The sequence below is a fragment of the Gymnodraco acuticeps genome, unplaced genomic scaffold (genome assembly GCF_902827175.1).
Source record: "Gymnodraco acuticeps unplaced genomic scaffold, fGymAcu1.1, whole genome shotgun sequence".
Taxonomy (NCBI): Eukaryota; Metazoa; Chordata; class Actinopteri; order Perciformes; family Bathydraconidae; genus Gymnodraco; species Gymnodraco acuticeps.
Window position 1 is genome coordinate 2453372 of NW_022991375.1, and position 18232 is coordinate 2471603.

Genomic DNA, 18232 nt, shown 5'->3' on the forward strand with positions numbered 1-18232 from the left:
GGAATAATACATTGACGGAGTACCATTAGTTTATCAATCAAGTTATCCATTTACATCCCTAGTCACTGATATTCTCTCTTTGACAAGAACTCTGTCCAATGAACTAAAGTTTACCTCACAACGTTTTCTACTCTTTTTTATCAGTCTGTATGCAGACCACCACTTCACACAGAGGACGCGTGTTAATCGGACTCTGAGGCTTACAATAAGCAGCAGAGGGGATTGGCCCAGGCTTATCTTAGATTCTGACAGTAGGCTCAATTCATCAAAAAGCAGAAGAATCGTCAAGAGGACTTCATGTCAAGTTGTATTTGTTGCAATTAATTGGATCTAGGGGCTTCTTAAACATCATTAATGGGTATTTGCCTTCAAATGTCCACCTGAATAATTTATAATGGTAACAAAAAGTATAGCCAGGCATTAAGCTCAAACAACATATCTTATTAAAACAAGAGACTCATCTAATTTAAACACTTTTCAAAAATAAAGTCTTGTCCTTAAACAGCACTCTTCATTATCTGCATCCGCTACTAACACTCATGTTCTCACTACATTTGTCTCTAAAAATCTATAATAGGAATCTTGAATGAGGAAAATAAGCTTACATGTTTGTTTCAGTGTCGGACAGTTTAGAAAGTTATAGGAAATATTTGATAATGATCTGGTTAATGCACCAAAACAGATTTCAACAGCACTTTTTCACATACTAACTTAACAAGTGTGTCTTATCCTTCAGACAGGGGAAAAAAGCTTCTCCTTTTTTGAAAACCACACCAGCAAGATTATTTGGTGGATGAAGAGGTAGCACTTTCACAAGAGTATTGCATTTAAATTCTGGCCGGAAAGTATACCCGTCCACCTGGCTCCATTATGGACATGTATCTTCTCCTCCCACAGACTGATTGCAATCTTCACACTCTGAAATGGATGTGAAACCTTGTGCTTTTCCATGGTATTTGGATTTATTTGAAATATATGGTTTCAGATTCTCATCTTCGTGAGTGTGCTCATGATGAATTTTAAACCTCCACATCCAACACTATCATGTTCAAGTAATACTAGTCGTGATATCTGATAATAAAGTTAACGCAAAGTAAAATCAATTTCAAAGGATGTCCTTTACTGGGAAGGTTTCAAACATTATCCTTGAGACCCCAATAACTTTAGCTGCAATTTGAATTATTAATTAGGACAGAGCTGGTTTTAACAGTTGCGTCATTTACTTAAAAAACAAAAGAACAAAGAGCTTGTGATAAAGCATGACATAACTAGGTTTCCTTTAATGAGCACAAGGACAGTTGTGGGAGTGAGGGGCTGTGAGGCCTACAAAAGCTTGAAATACCAAGCAGATTATGTCAGCTCTTGAAGGGTAAGTTTTAAAAGGCAGAAAATCACTTCAATGTTCAAAACTCCAAACAGTTTGATGATAAGTCTTGTACATAGCACCTGGTTAGACTGCTACACATCTGCATGATTTAAAACCTTAAGAAATCTTATAGTGACATTGTGATTACCAAAGCAGTTCAACTTTATAGAACAAAGTATTATTTCCATCCTTTTTTATACCACTATATCCCCATGTATTCCCATACTTGGTTGCATTCAGTGCAGTTGGGGTGCTGATCCTGTGAGGGCGTAGACTTCCTGTTCGGGTTATCCAGTTAAAAAGCCTTAAGACTGATTACTAAAAGTGTTAATAAAGAGTGGTAGGAATGGTGAACGACGGGGAACGCCACCTTTGGCTACTCAGTAGGCGGTAACCAGTGTTTGACCCTTGGTGGCATTGTGGGTGACGGAGTTCTTTGTGACTCACAGGACAAAACCCACAGGGGACTTAGCTCCCTGCAGATTTCAAACTATGACTCATCCAACAAGAGCATTTGCATGACTTTGCATAAATCTTCTTAAAAATTAAGAAGAGAAAAAGCAAAACAAGATTGTCTTTCTGGCAACGTGAAGCCTTTAACAAACAAATTATAATCTGAATTCCCCGCAGACGATGCAGATGCCAAATAAATACAATTATGCAAAATACAGCTGATTTCGACTAGCAAAAAAAACGTACATTTTGTGTAGTATTGGCCTATAGCACTGCACCATATGTTTAATAAACCCAACATATTTTGGAGGGATTATAATCAATCAGACCGTATACCCGATGCATTTTTAATTACCATATTAAATGCTGATTTGGTGCAGTTTGAGCCAAACAAATTGTCCTTTATTTAATTCACACGCACAGCTTCATGTGTTGAAAGGCTTGATCCCAACGTTGTATGCAACTTACAACATGAAAGTCCTTTAAAGCAGATGCATTCATTTAAAGGGCTTGCATATTAATCCAATCATGATCTGCAGGTTGTAAATGTTGAGATGAGAAACATTTTGGTTAGAGTGTTGCTAACTTGACTTGAGGATGTTTGCATGAACAGAAAAGTAAGATGGAATGGTTCAATACAAAAATAACAATGTATGATGTTAGGTCAGTAAAGCATAAGTTATTTCACATTGCATGCTCTGTCGTTCACTTTATATTCCATGATACTACTCAACACTAACAAGGTGTGAAGGCCGACTCTCGCCTGCTGCTGAAAATACTTTTTCTTTATCATCGCAAAGCAGAGAGCCACTATATATTCATTATATATTAGCCAACATGGACCGTGTCCATGCTCTGTATGAACATGTCACCAACTGGCCATGGTTATTTGATTTCACTCACTCAAGGGGTCTCACACACATGGAGCCTCCCAGCCTTCAGTGCTGATCATACAGGACAGGGCAGCAAATCTAGTTTGTCAGGTGGGGATAGTACCCTGACCTATAGAACTTCTTAAAACAACCTTTGCTTTCATCAACTGGCAAGATTCGTTACACTGACCAGCTCAATATGTCAAGTAGAACCTGGCTAACATTCAATGCTTTTTTCTTTTTTTTAACATCTCAATCGGGTGAGTGTGTAGCAGAAGAGGAGTGATCTTCAGTGGGTCGGACCTCTTGTGTGAGATGGAGGTCACTTCCTGTTTAGGTCACACAAATGAGACAAAGCCTGTACAGTAAATCATTACTCTGATGGACATTAGGATAAAAAAGAGAAAGGTGAAAGCCAGGAAAAAGGCGGGGTCAGGGACACCTTTACACAGAGGATAGAGGTGACAGCCAATCAAATAGGGAGATGATAGATGGGCTTCATGAAAAGAAACGCGGTGTATGTCCTTTCCCCTGCGAAGAGGAACGCATCTAATGAGGATTCTGAGGACTTAGCATCTTTGTGTCCTCATCCATTTGCCTAATAAATTCTGTACAGTGTGGGAAATTAGCTTTCTTTCGATACGCGACGGGAAGGTAGCAGCTAATTTGACAGTTATTTATTTGCAGCTCCTTGACAAAGTCCTTGGCAACACAAATGATGAGCTGAGAAGTGCGATATACCAAATCCAGCATGGTTTCCTTTCTTACACTTGTAAGAAATTCAACTTGTTGTGGAGCTTACCGCTAAATCACAAAGTATGTATTGCCTTGACAACTGAGCTGCTCAAGGCTGATGTTTTCACAACTGGCTGACTGAAGGAAGGATTGATGGAAGCTGCAACACAAGCAAGACTTTCTTGTTGATCCAGACATAAGCTTTAGGTTTGGACAGATGTGGAGTGCAGTTGTCTTGCTGAACTAAATGGGCCATAACTTGGGTGCAGCTTTTCTGAGTTTCAAGTTGAGGATCTGTTCGCTTTATATATTAGTATCATCAATAAATGTACGTAAAAAAATGATAAAACAGGTAGAATTTGGGGTATCTACTAGGGACGATAAATAAAAACCCCAAAAGAAAAAAGTCCAAGTTTGATCTGTTTACACTACCATATCCAACTGAAACAGCTATACATTAATTTCTTGTTTCTATTAACGGATCACAATCAAAGTCATCTATGACACATTTCCATAAGAAAAAAATGCGTCATTCATGCGTCCAGGTCATATTAATTCTTCAATGTAAATTCAACAATGTTTACATTTAATTTACATTCATGTAATTAGGAACAACCTTCAAACCAATTCTAATGTGATAATGCAACAACAGACAAATTAACATATACACTCTTTAACATTGCGCATACAGAGATACCTTACAACTGTATAACCGTAAAGCACTTCTCTTTGTATTGCTGCCAAGAGGAGGTGTTTTACCACTAATGACACATTCAATGACCTCGACACTGAAGTAGCACTTCATAAATGCGGAAATATATATGCCATTTTAAAATCTGTGCCACAATGCTACATGCTGCACTAAAGCCCCGGCACACATTAAGCACTCCCTTTTCCTCTTATACACCCAGATTCAATCATTCCTTTCTCTGAATTATAAAGCTGATAAACCTTCTGTATGTTGAAAAAACAGGGTTAGGGTTCGGGTTATGGATCTTTGAGGGACTTTTTCGGCTTAGGGAGCAGATTTGGTGTTTTATGTTTTTATGGAAAAGAGAATAAGAGACAAAGTCAGATTTAAAGGGGTTGAAGATTTTAAAAAAAGAAGGAACGGGCACCAAATGGTAGCATGTGCAAGACGGAAGGTCAGGAGGTTGTTATTGTATCTTAAATGCCTGAATCTGTATGCTTCTACAGGGAGCTGTGCACTTGTATGTTTGGAGGTCAGACGAGAAGAGTAGTGCTGCTGAATCTTTCTGAATAATTACAAAAGGTCATGGTTTAAACAGGTAGAGCCTCTTACCTGGAGTGTGTGAGCTGTCCTGTTTGTCATGCTCCTCGTGCCACTGTATGGTGCGGTGGTAGCTCACCATCACCTCCCACAATGCCTTGCAGAGATCCGTCAGGCAGGGAATGTAGCTGTCCATTGTGATGTGCTGCAAACAGAGAAGCAATGAAAACAAGGTCATTGATGCTCTTTTCCACATTGCAATAATTCAGTGATTTCATTTTTGAATTGCTCTATGTTTGTGCTAAATATAATTTGATTAACCTAAAATATGTTTTTGTATTTATGAGACACACAGTGCTGGACTAAAATAAAGATTCAGCAATAATAAATTACATCTCATTATAGTCATCATTCAAGGACAGTGTGAAGGAAAACATTTATTTTTCCAGTGCATTAGTAAAGCTTTCATCTTACTGTATGTAGGAGCTTATTAATGTAAGGACTGATTAAAATAATGATGTTATTAAGAGGGTGTCAAATATCTTTGATGTACATATTAAGTTATATCATAGCATGACGACTTGAGTTCAGAATTGACAAGCCTGGATGATTCTAAAATGGATTTCACAGAGAGTACATCTATAATAATAAAAATGTCTATGTAGGTGGATAATTAACTTTTGTCTGAACATCAGAAAGTCATAAATCAGCTGTGATACAATGTTCGTAAGCCCACGGCCGGAAGCAAATAATTGCTTTCATAAAACTTTTTTAATACTTCACACTAGATTTGTGTTGGGTTAGGATTAGGGTTAATGCATTATGTGACAAATATAAAAATATGTATATGATATTTCAGCCAGTAACATGCCTATGGAATAAACCGCAACTGCATTTTATAAAATATGTCAGTGGTGCTGAATCAAAACCAAGACAGCTGAACAAGTACGACAGAAAGTACACAAAGCCTAACGCACACTGCTGTTTTTACTGCAAACAGACAACAGATGGACATGTCTGATCCTCAGCTCTGGAAAAATTGGAGTGTTAAATATAAAATTGTCCGACCAAAGAAAAGTGCAGCTGGCACAATAGTAGCCACTGACACAGTTCAAGGCTCGACCGAATAACTCGCCAGTGGAGTCCTGTCAACATGTCCGCAGACAAATTAATCATGTCAGATGAAACGGAGCTGTGGACAGCAGCCGCTCTTCACTTTGTTTGCTACACCACGATAATGAATAAGCGTTTGCAGCCTTCACAAAAGCATTGGAAAGATAAACAACACAAGCCTGACGCACAGACAGTTACTCAAAGAGAAAATAGTGCTTTGCAATACACGCCTAACCGTGCACAAACCAAAGGGAGTAAAGTATTTTCTGAATGTATGCCATGACATAATTTCCTGAGTGACAAACCACAACTTGACAGAAATCTTTCATTAGAACAGTTTTTAGTGAGACATGTGAGTTACATTCACCACTGGAAACCATTAGCAAGATTCACATAATGACCGGCACACTAAAGGATGTAAATGGTTGCCCATGGCAGCAGAATCACACAACAGCCTCCACTGCTGTTAGTTGTTGGTAAGAATTTCACAGCCTTTTCCCAGTAATGAAACTACCCTGAACGCTAAAGTTGAACAGGTTATCAGACATTTAAAGCGCTTCAATTTAAAAGTGAAATAGGCAACATTAGTCAAATAAAGAAGTAAGTCAGATATTATATTGGAATATGAAGGAAAGGTGATGCTTCACTGCACACTTCACTGTTGAATACACATCCGACCTCCAGTGATGACAGTCAATTACGCTCTTACCAAGTGTAATAAATCCGCATTTGAATGTGTTCCTTTGCACTCAAGCCTTTTTAATACCATTGCTACAGTGAACATTAATCACTGTTACCTTGCTGAGAATGTTTTTGTAAACACAACAGTGGCAACTCATCTCCAAATGAAGTCTACAAGGCCAAACCTGTCGACCTCTGAGAGCACAGCTAATGCGCACATTAGTGAAGGGTACTATACAATTTGTGGATTCTTTATAAAAAAGGCTTTTTGCAGTAACGACTGAAAGGATGTGCAGTCCTGTGTGTACAAACAGTCTCACACCTTCAATATTACACACAAACACTTCGCACTACCTGATATTAGTCAGTATAAACGGTAACGATGCAGCCATGAACACTACAAACAAAGTAAGTAATTGTAATCTTTATTTCACTCTGTTGGTTCAGCATAGAGGTTAACTGCTTCTAATGGTTGCTATAATTCAATTGTAATTTATTTTACATTGATATCTAATATTACACAACATTTCATGGCAGAATTAAATTATTAAAATAAAACGTAAATCTGCTTGAGAGCAGGTTCAAAATTAAAATGACAAGTCAAGACTGAATAATAAAAAACGAAACAACTTTGTTCTATTTTAATATGAATAGCACTTACACTAAAATATTAAAGTATTCTGGGTATACAACTTATTTGCGTTCAGTATCTAATATGACAATAAATACTAGCAATAAAAGACACAACCTTATATAATAACAATATGACATTTATGCGATTACACATTTTCTACGGTGGGTACCATCCTAGAGTTATAATATTAATGTACAGTCAACCTGAAATGAACAATAGAGATAATCACATCTTGAGTTACAAACGGGCTCAAGCCACAGGGTCAGAAAGGTGAGCTAATGAACGGGTTGGAAAAAACAAGGCTAACATTTAACATCCAATGTTCTCGACCAAATGAACCATATCACGGCAACATGTTGCCAGGCAACTGAAGTCAGGGGAGACGATGTGGGGTTAAGGGATGCAAGTAATGTATGTGTGTGTTTATCTGTGTGTGTGTGTGTGTGTGTGTGTGTGTGTGTGTGTGTGTGTGTGTGTGTGTGTGTGTGTGTGTGTGTGTGTGTGTGTGTGTGTGTGTGTGTGTGTGTGTGTGTGTGTGTGTGTGTGTGTGTGTGTGTGTGTGTGTGTGTGTGTGTGTGTGTGTGTGTGTGTGTGATAGACATAAGAGTGATTGCATGTAACACCAGCAGTTTGGCAGGAAAACATGCTATTAAAAAACTTCAACAGCGATGAGAGCTCAGAGGAGGCAGGCTCAGGATCAGCCAGGTCTTCTGAAGAAAGTTACCCATCCCTATGCATTAAACATACTGTATGTCGAGATGTGTCAGAGAGATTTTGAAAAGACAAAGCGTTAAGTGCTTTTTTTCAATCATCAAAACCATGTTGCAGTAAAAAACTGGTTTGCTGTTCTTTTTGAGCTGACGTGAATTTTAAACCTTTAAAGTAAAACGATGGTTTTCACTTTTAAATAATTAGATCATTTAAAAGCTATGGTTCCTTTTTATGTTCATCACTTTTTGATTCATAACTTCAAATACCTTATCCAGACTGGGGAATGAGATTGATATTACACACAGGGAACTGTTCTGTTCATTTGCTCCCTGTTTCAAGTTGTACTTCGATGTGCTCCATCACCAAAACGTGCCATGAGTGACGACTAGGTTCATTGCACATGTCGACTCAACTCTGTCCGGGGCATTGCGCCTGAGTCTCCATGGGATTCTGGGGGAGACATTTTGCTGCTATTCCCATCTCACAATTTCTCCAGAAACACACAAGAAAGACCAAGGCAACTAAACAGAAACAAACGTATCAAATGTGGCACATGGGAGAAAAACAATCAAAAAACTCTTCCTATGTGATAACAACAAACAACATGAGACCATTGTCCTCACAAAAGAGCTGAAATAATACGATTCATGAAGTTTGCTGGCCAATTAGTTTCAGTTTCAGTTTTTAGTTTCAGTCAGTTGCCAAGCTAGCCTATGACCATGGCCCTGCTTATTGCTTAACATTAAAAAGCAACAGTGTCTGAATCTAGTCCACGGCCTTGCAGAAATGGTCCACCCATCAGATATATATCTGCACTGAAGGTCAGTCTTGTACAAAATAATGGGACACTGCCCATCAGAAAATGGAATGGATCACTATGCCATTATGATGTTATTGAGGAGTTTTTTTCTAACAGAGATAATGGCTTTGTATAACACGTGTACAACAACAAAAACGATGAGGCTAAAGCACCCTGAGCAGCTTGGAAAGGCTGCTATGTTTACTACCATACTACTTTAACAGCCGACTGCTCCTCTTTGAGAACCTTCTACGATTCTCTGGAGTGGGCTGTCCTGTTTCCATCAGGAGAAAAAGTCAGACAGACAAGGGGATTGATAAGGAATGAGGCTGGCCAATAATGATGAGATGTTGATGTCAAATTAATAGGACCTGCTCTGACCTTTCTGAGTGTTCCCATTTCCCTTGAATTTTAAGTTGCACAACTAAGAGGCAAGTTCAGAAGGTCTAATGTAGCTTTTACATTTTCTAAAGCTTCGTTTATCAGGGGAAGAGCAGCGGAAGAAGTGTTCTCTATTCTACATACAGTAGAGCACATTTTGTATTGATACAGAACATCAACACATTATCTGTTGAACAGCTCCACTGGTGGCTCAAGAGCAAACAAATAGTCTTTGTTTAAAGATTGGAAAAATGTGCTTAGCTGTTTTCCCAACCACATTCTGTGTTGATTTAATAGACAACTTGTCACAGGTATATTTTTTTGTCAGAGACACCTTGAAAACTACTCAATGATTCCCTTTATGCTGAAAAGTCCCAAACGAGGGCATTTCAAACACTCAAAAAGGACAAACCCTCAACCTCAGTCCTGTTTGTTTGCACTAAATTAGCAACATAGACACTAATACACATGGGTACTTCAGTTAGTTCTCCCTTTGACATTTTAAAAAGGCATGTACAAAAATGCCTTCAATTTTGTATGTGTGTGTCTCTCTCTCTCCCTGATTGTCTCCAGATGCAGCCTCTCCCCCAGGTGCTCCCAATCCCCAATCAGGGCCTCCTTAAAGGACCTGAGGAAGGCTGCAGTGGCTCCTCTCCTTCTCCTCTGGCCGCATGTGTGCAGCCTGTGTTACGTGGTGTAGTGTAGTATAGTGTAGTGTCATGTCTCTGTGTGAGATCTAGTTTAACCTGTGTACTGCTAATTATTAGGAGATGTGCTCCAGTGTGTCTTTGTGTATTGTCTAAACGTTAGTCACTTTCTTTTGGAAGAAAGTTGTCCTTATTTACTTAAGTTTGTTTTGCAATTTGGCTGGTGAGCCTCTTTACTTTTGTATTAATTAAAATCTCACTTTGTGGCTTCAGTAGACGGTTTCCTCTCCTTTTTCTCTCGCCTGGTTATTTTGGTGTTTTGTTACTTCCCATTGAACCCCTAGTTAGGAGGGAACGTAACAAAAATGATTTACAGAGAGGTATAAAAGTAATAGAAAACTGAGGTTACCTACTGTAACCCCAGCTTCTATGAGTAAATGGCGCAGCCCTCGAAGGCTATCGCCATTGGGTAATCCCCCTGCGCAGCACTGAAAACTTGTAGTCCACGCCCACCCGCAAGGTGGGCCCCACCCTCGGGCCTCCTTCCGGTATAAATAGGAAGGAGGCCCGGCAATCTGCTCCCATACAAAATAACTTTTCTTCAGCTATTCGTAGAGCCAGTGGGGCCCTGCACTTAGAGGGCTGCGCCATTTACTCATAGAAGCTGGGGTTACAGTTGGTAACCTCAGTTCTATTTCGTATATGGCTTCGCCCTCTAAGGCTATCGCTATTGGGTTAAGGGCGAAGCATGATGTAGTCTGCGCCCCACTGGGTCCGCCCGGCACTAGAAGCACAGACACACCTGCTCAATAACACCCCCTGCCTGTTGTGCCATGCGTAATGGCACATCACCGTCCCTGGAACATAGCAAAACATGCCTATCTTCCCGACGGGGTGAAGGCTGGGAACAATACATACCGGCCGCTGTGAGAAAGTAGAGACGAAGGTCACCTTGCCCAGCGATCATAGAGGGGGAACAGCAGCTCTCTGCGTGTCAGACAGGTAGGAGAGCGCCCAGCTGGATCCCTGACGTCACTCACTCTGACCAGGCACTCCGTACAAAGTGTGTCAGAGGAAAAAGGAACCTCCCTCCTATAAGAGGGATAACGAGGCCGCTGTCCGCGTGCCGAGAGGCAAGAGAGAGGCGCACAGCTGGATCCCTGACGTCACTCACTCCGACAGGACACCCAGTACAGGGTGTGTCAGAGAGGAATGGGAGACATCTCTCAAATAAAAATTAATAAATGAACAGGGGGAAGACCAAGATGCAGCAGTGCAAATATCTTCCACTGACATTCCTCCGTGCAAAGCCGTGGAGGTGGAAATTCCTCTGGTGGAGTGCGCATTGATGTTCTCCACCCCAGAGGAGACATATGCCTGTGACACAGCCTCACACAGCCAGTGTGACAGCCGTTGTGCAGACAGAGGCTGCCCTATCGAGCGCTATCTATAGTGCACAAACAGGCGCTGAGAACGGCGCCAGGCCGCCGTGCGCGCCACATAGCAAGACAGCGTGCGCACAGGACAGAGGAGATGAGACGTGGCTTCTTCCTCCGACCTGTAAGGAGGGGGGAATAAGCCAGCCAGGGTGATCACTCTTGACCTAAAAGAGTTGTGATGACCTTAGGCATGAAGCCGGGTTATGGCGTAAAACAGATGAACTGCCATCTCCTTGGATCCGGAGACATGACGGAGCCACAGAGAGAGCAGACAAATCACTCGCCCTTTTCGCTGATCGAGCCAAAAGTAGTACTACTTTGGCTGATAACAGTTTAAGGGGAACCTGATCAGGTTCAAATGGGGCTTTGCTTTAGTGCGCGTAACACCAAAGCCAATTCCCACTGAGGCGCCAGTGTGCGTGACACAGGTATGAGTCTCCATACTCCTCGCATACAACGGCTGCTGCGTTCTGCGAGCAACGTGTGTGCGCGCCCAGAACAGCAGCCGCCTGGCTGCGTTCAGAAGCTGCGCAGATCGTACTCCTCCCTGGCGATTGAGGTAGGCTGCTTCCATAGCCGTGGCCTGTTGTCTGTGCAAATCAACACATGTTTGATTGTACAGCAACGGGGCGACTCCCCCGTTCTTTTCCGAGATTTAGAAAAATAGCGGGGGTAAAAAACGCGCAAGACACTGTTCCTGGGATAACAGGAGTGTTTCTTGTATCCCATGGAACTGCTGGGGGGAGAGGCTTCTCTGTGATGTGCCGTAATGGTCATCATGGTGACGAGCAACGCCATCGCCGCCGCTGCCCGTGAGGCAAAAGGGCTGCGAGGGAGTTTCCACATGCTGCATTTCACTCCGTCTCTCATCATGAGGCATGTACACGCCCAGAGGATGAGAGGTGTGTGTATGCTGTCCACACGAGGCGTTATAACGGTGCTCGTGGATTTATTATGACCGTGTGTAGGAGGCATATCTGGGACAGAGAAATGCCGCGAGCTCTGCAGTTTATAAACCAATAGGTTAAAAACAGCAGGCTTCTGCAGCGAATGAACCAACTCTGGTGTGTCCCCCTTTTGGAAGAGACCCAAGGGGATCATCACGTGACCAGCTGACGCCAACGCCGAGCAGCTGCGTCACGGAGAGGGCTGTGTGGGTTGTGTGGGTTGTGACATGCCGGAGGAGAGCTGTCAGTTCCTCCACTCGCTGCCGCGAGAGCCAAGGGAGCCTGTCTGCAGACCTCCACTCTCAGGACATTTCCGGTGCAGACCTCCACTCTCAGGACACCTCCACTGTCAGTACAGGAAGTGACGATTCTGACACGTTCTTTTTTCAAATCACAATGGAGACTCATCACGGAGGTGATGAGTCCGCCCACCGTGCACTTTGGTTCGGCCTTGGTCAAGCCCTTTTGACCCCCCCCGCTCAAATGACACCATGGAGGAATGTAACAGGAGTTGACAGGGGACTCTGCCCGCCTCACGAGTGCCTATTTTTTTTCACTTTTCCCCGGTTTTATTATTTATTTATTCACTCACTCATATATTAACGGATTTTGACAATTTTTGATGCATTTTCTCCTCTCCTCTCACTGATCGAATGGCAAATGCGACCCGCTGTCGGAGGGCCTCCACGCCGGCCCGGCCTAGTGCCCTGGCCGGGAGGGTGTGCTGCGCTGGGGTGGGGGACTTCCCCCACTCTGCGTGTCTCTTCCTTCCCGGGCCGGCCGATATGAAGTGTGACCAAGACGCACCTTCCAGGGGTCCCACGGGTCCCGCAGCGGGGTGGAGGTTCCCAGCTGGAACCTCCACCCCGCTGCGGTGCACCCGGCAAACACGGTTGTTTCTCGAACCTTCCACTGTTGTCTAGTGGGTGTAACTAAAATACAAGATGTCGTATTTATATATATAAATAAATATATATAAGTGTCAGTACGATTTTATTTTGTATTTGCGTGCATTTCCTGTTCAGAAAGTGGCGCTGCGGCTGTACTGATAGTAACAACAATACAAGGTGTCCGTATATATCTATATATATATAGATATATACATATGTATATAATAAGTGTCACGATCCGATTTTATTTTGTATTTGCGTGCATTTCTTGTTTGGAAAGTGGCACTGTACTGATAGTGGTGATTTTATTTTGGAATTCTTGTCCTGAGAGTGGAGGTGTCCTGAGAGTGGAGGTCTGCACCGGAACTGTCCTGAGAGTGGAGGTCTGCAGGCAGACCCCTCTCGCGAGAGCCGCACTCTGCTGGCTGAGTTTAATTCTACTCCAGATAAACGTTTGTCTGAGAGGGAAGAGGACAGCTCTTCTTCCAATTTATTATGAAACCCAGGCTTTGACAGATGCGATACGAGATGTACCGTCTGTAAGCGACTTCCTCCCTGGAGCGAGCCAGCAAATAGCAGGTCGTCCAGAGAAAACCACACTCTCATCCCTCCTCTGTGTAGTGGCTCCAGCCTTCTCTACACAAAAATGGGAGGAGCCAGGAAATATCCGAACGGCAGACGATTGTCTGGTCTGATATTCCCTGAAATGAGAAAACGCAGGACTTTCCTGTGTTTTGGGATGATGGATACTGTTGGAGTAGATATCTCTGCTCCGCGCCGATCCTATATGACTTTGCTTTAAAAGAAGGAAAACTCAAAAACAACCAGGACGAGGGTTAAACAATAATCTGTTTTAATAATAAATGGTAATAATACAATACACTTCTCAAAGGGGTCAGGCCTCCCCCTGCTCTGGTCCTAATGCCGGGAGAACTTATCATCTTGACGGCAGCAGGAAAGAGAGCGAACCCAAGGCCGAACAGGCTTACATACAAGAATAAAACAGGAGGGGTTGGATCAGCTGGTCATCTTTTCAGGTCATCTCATTGGGAGATGCAAAAGATGCTGTGTCGCAGCGAATCAGCGCGTGCCAGCAGAGGACCCGCAAACAGTCTCAGTTTGAAGCAAAACAAACACATCTGGCATTCGCTGTCTCATATTTCTGCAGCCTCCACACACACCTTCTTCAGACTTCCCTCTCTGCTCCCCTCCCCCCCATCTAGTCTCCTGTCCTGCAAACCTGCACCCCACAATGCTTGGAGCAATTTTAGTCCTCACATTTATGAAAGAATAAAACAGAGAAGTCAATAGAACACAAACCCAGGTATTGTTTGAGCAGTATTCACATATCTGCTCAAGTAGCCTTATCCTGCATATCTTTCACACACACACATCTTTATCATTAACAGAAGTTGATTGTTCCTTTTAGCCTAAAGGCTTCTGTGAACTTCCCTTCACCTCGGAAGTCAGCTCACCCAGAATCAGAAGGACCATTGTCTCTCTAATTGTGTGTGACCCAATCATCTCATGCTCTTTAGGAGTCTTGAAATGAACGCACATACATTTCTCTCATTAACTAACACTTAACATCCCATATATCAGGTGACATAAAAATGAATATACCAGAATTACACTGTATTAAACTTTTTCCCATAACACTTTATTTCAATTCTTCAGTACGTGGAAGTATGCATCCTTCAGGTGGAAGTGAACCAGTCGTCCTGGTGAACACATTCCAGCACCTGTTTGATCGTCAGCATGTGGAATACTGACAGATCGAGGATGTCTCATTGCCCCAGTCTTTTTCGGGATTAGAAAAATAACGGGAGTGAAAACCCCTGATTTTCCTCCCTTTGAGGAACCCTGGAAATATCCTCTTTCAACAGGAGTTCCAGCAGCTCGGATTGGAGCGCAAGACATAGCTTCTGGGAGGACAGGAGTGTTTCCTGTATCCCATTGAACTGTGGGGGGGGGGGGGGGGGGGGGGGAGAGGCGAACTGCAGGACGTATCCTCTGCTGATCCATCTGTCCATCAGACCCACGCGCTGCCACTCTGAGAAAAACTCTGAGAGCGGGCGCACGTGCTCGAGATGTGTTTTTTTGGTCGTCATGGTGACGAGCCACGCCAGAGCCCCTGCCGCCGCTGCCCGTGAGGCAACCCAAGGTGTGCTTGGACCGAAAGGGCTGCGCGGGGGCCTCCACACGCTGCGTCTCACTCCGACTCTCATCATGAGGCGCGTACACACTCAGGGGATGGATGGAGGTGTGTGCAGTGCTGCCCACATGAGGCGTTATAACGGCGCTCATGGGTTTATTAAGGCCGTGTGTACGAGGCGTATCTCGGACAGAGGAATGCCACGAGCTCTGTAGTTTACTAACCAACAGGTTAAAACCAGGCTTCTGCAGCGAGCCCTGCTGTCTACTAATCAACAGATTAGTGGCAGCCGGCTTAATTAGCGCGCACTGAAATTTATTAACCGACAGGTTAAAACCAGGCTTTAGCAACGAGCCCTGCTGGCTATTAACCGACAGGTTATAGGCAGCTGGTTTACACAGGGCGTGAGGCAACCCCAGGTGGGCTTGGACCGAAAGGGCTGCGCGGGGGCCTCCACACGCTGCGTCTCACTCCGACTCTCATCATGAGGCGCGTACACGCTGGGGGCACTCAGCCTGGAATACTGCTCATTCCCCCGTTCTAGCTTCTCTGTGATGTGCTGTAATGGTCGTCATGGTGACGAGCCACGCCATTGCCCTCGCCGCTGCTGCCCGTGAGGCGAAAGGGCTGTGAGGAAGCCTCCACACGCTGCGTTTCATTCCGGCTGTCATCATGAGGCGTGTACACGCTCAGGGGATGAGTGGAGGTGTGCGCAGTGCTGTCCACGTGAGGCGTTATAACGGCGCTCATGGGTTATTATGACCGTGTATAGGAGGCGTATCTCGGACAGAGGAATGCCGCGAGCTCTGCAGGTTATTAACCGATAGGTTAAAACCAGCAGGCTTCTGCAGGGAGCCCTGCTGTCTACTTAATCAACAGATTAGTGGCAGCTGGCTTAATTACCGGCTCTGCTTCCTCGGAGGCTCTCGCGGAGCAGACCAGGAGCGGGGGAGCCTCACTCCCCTTTGACTCGCCGCCGGGAGACCCTGTCTCTGGGGTGGTGGGGGAGCGGAGACGTGGGACGGAGCCCCTGCAGCCGCCGAAGGGCGAGTCTGATGAGTCTCTCCGCTTGCAGCCTCCTGTGGCCGGCGTGGACGCCGCAGCTGCTGCGGGCGTTGGTGCCGCTGTGGGCGCTCAGCAGGCTGGAGCCAGCTGTACATGCTGGCGAATGCCGTCCACCTGTTCCGCGGCCGTCTTCATGGACTCCACCATGGTGTGGAACTGGGGTCCGAACAGCCCGTCCGGGCTGATTGGAGCATCCAGTAGCACTTTTCTGTCCGTCTCCGTAACAGACGCCTGCTTCAGCCAGAGGTGGCGCTGGATCTGTGTCACCCACGCGGAAATCCTCGCCTGGGAGACAGCAACGGACGCGCACAGAATGAGCGCCGTGCTGGCCGCCTTGCTGATTTCCTCTGCCTCGGTGGTGGACCGCTCTACCAGTGTCACCACCGAGTTGGAGAGCAGCGCAATGTTATTCGCCGCCGCGTTGTGGTGACGGAGAGGGGGAAAGCATGTTCGACCGCCAAGCTGGCACCCTGCTCCGACTCTGTCTCCCCCGTCCGGAGGAGAGGAGGGAGAGGAGAACCGCACGGTGAACCGTGGAGGGAGGCGGGGCAGGAATAGCTTTTCTTCGGACTCCTGCCCGGCACTAGGGACACGAGGCCCCGTCCGCGGCTCGTAAGCCTGGACGGGCCAATCGTCCTCCTCGGCCGCAGCAGCAAGAGCGTCCGCTCTCTGCTTCCAGTCGCCCGAGGGGAGACGGGCGCAGTGTGTGCATGCTACCTGCTGGTTTAGAGCCGCGTACGCGTGCTCTGACCCCAGGCAGGATTCGCATACTGCTTTTATCTCTGCTGGTCATAACTCATTATGAACCCAGAGCCACATGAGGGACAATCACAGATGCAGTTGTTGCTCATGATGATTCTCAATTGCTGTGCTTCAGTAACTGTGCTGGTTTGCTGAAGAAAAGAGGGAGCAGATTGCCGGGCCTCCTTCCTATTTATACCGGAAGGAGGCCCGAGGGTGGGGCCCACCTTGAGGGTGGGCGTGGACTACATGTTTTCAGTGCTGCGTGGGAGCGCAGGAGATTACCCAATAGCGATAGCCTTAGAGGGTGAAGCCATATACGAAATAGAACACTCTCTCCCCAGGAAACTTACTGCAGACAGGCTGTAAATGCTGCCTGACAGAAAGATGAACTGTATGTGTGCTTGTTCACATACCTCTCCATTTGAGTGCGCGCCAATGTGTGGATGTGCTGCCCTATCAATCATGATCACACAGCCCAGAGTGTAATGACACAGTGTTTGTACAGTCTTTTGTGTATGTGTGTGAGTATTTGTGGTATGAGTATGATCATCCAGGCAACACGGTGTGCTGACAGGGTATCCATCAAACACACAACATCAGGATGCTTCTGTAACTACTGTACAGTTGCATTCACAGACTATTTCCAGTTATACTGATGACATCTAAAACAACAAGCAAAAGCATATCTCTTTTAAATCCCAGCAAAGATTTGTTTCATTCTATTTTTGACATCTGTTTATAGTGACAGAAGGAAACATTGATTCGTAGGGAACCTAAAAAAGCCTCGACTTTGAAGCCTAAAACCTTTATAAAGGGAATTTTATAAGCAGGGAAAGAGGAGATGGGAAGTGAAGAGGACAGGAAGCACAACAATAAGAGGTAAAGGGCAGGGGATTGTAGACATGAGCATAGAGCAATGCCCCTAGTAAAAGTTGTGCAGTGAAACAGCAAGGCCACACGTGAAGGGTCACGGAGAAAAAACAATATGACAGCTGACATATAGGGAGAGATTTTAGGTTAACCTATACCTCCACATAAACAACCCGTCACACTGTAGGCCAGACGATAACACGAAAAGTCACTCCCAGCAAGTTAATGATGAATTGACCAAGTTGCGGCTTGCTGGCCATGCAAATGTGATTTATTCTGATCTAGAGGGAAAGAAAAAGGGAGGGGGGAACTGATGCGAACGGAGACTCCAATCTAGTGTAAAAGTGCTGCTGCTGCTGCAGTGCATTGGTTCTGTATTGTGAGCAAGATTAATTATCTCATAGTTAAGGGCTACAATATACTTTTCTTTCCCTTCTCCTAATCACTTTCTCTTCAACTCCTTCATTTCACTCTATTATGGAGAATCTGTAGAATCCCT

The 18232-nt window shown here is 44.6% G+C and overlaps 1 protein-coding gene across 1 annotated transcript in view; it reads right to left on the reverse strand.

Annotated features, from left to right (window-relative positions):
- Positions 1 to 18232, reverse strand: part of vps50 (VPS50 EARP/GARPII complex subunit) — a 129510-nt gene that overhangs the window by 73445 nt on the left and 37833 nt on the right. The window contains exon 13 of the mRNA XM_034240831.1: positions 4730 to 4862. Coding sequence (XP_034096722.1) covers positions 4730 to 4862 — 133 coding nt within the window. The remainder of the gene's footprint in view (positions 1 to 4729; positions 4863 to 18232) is intronic.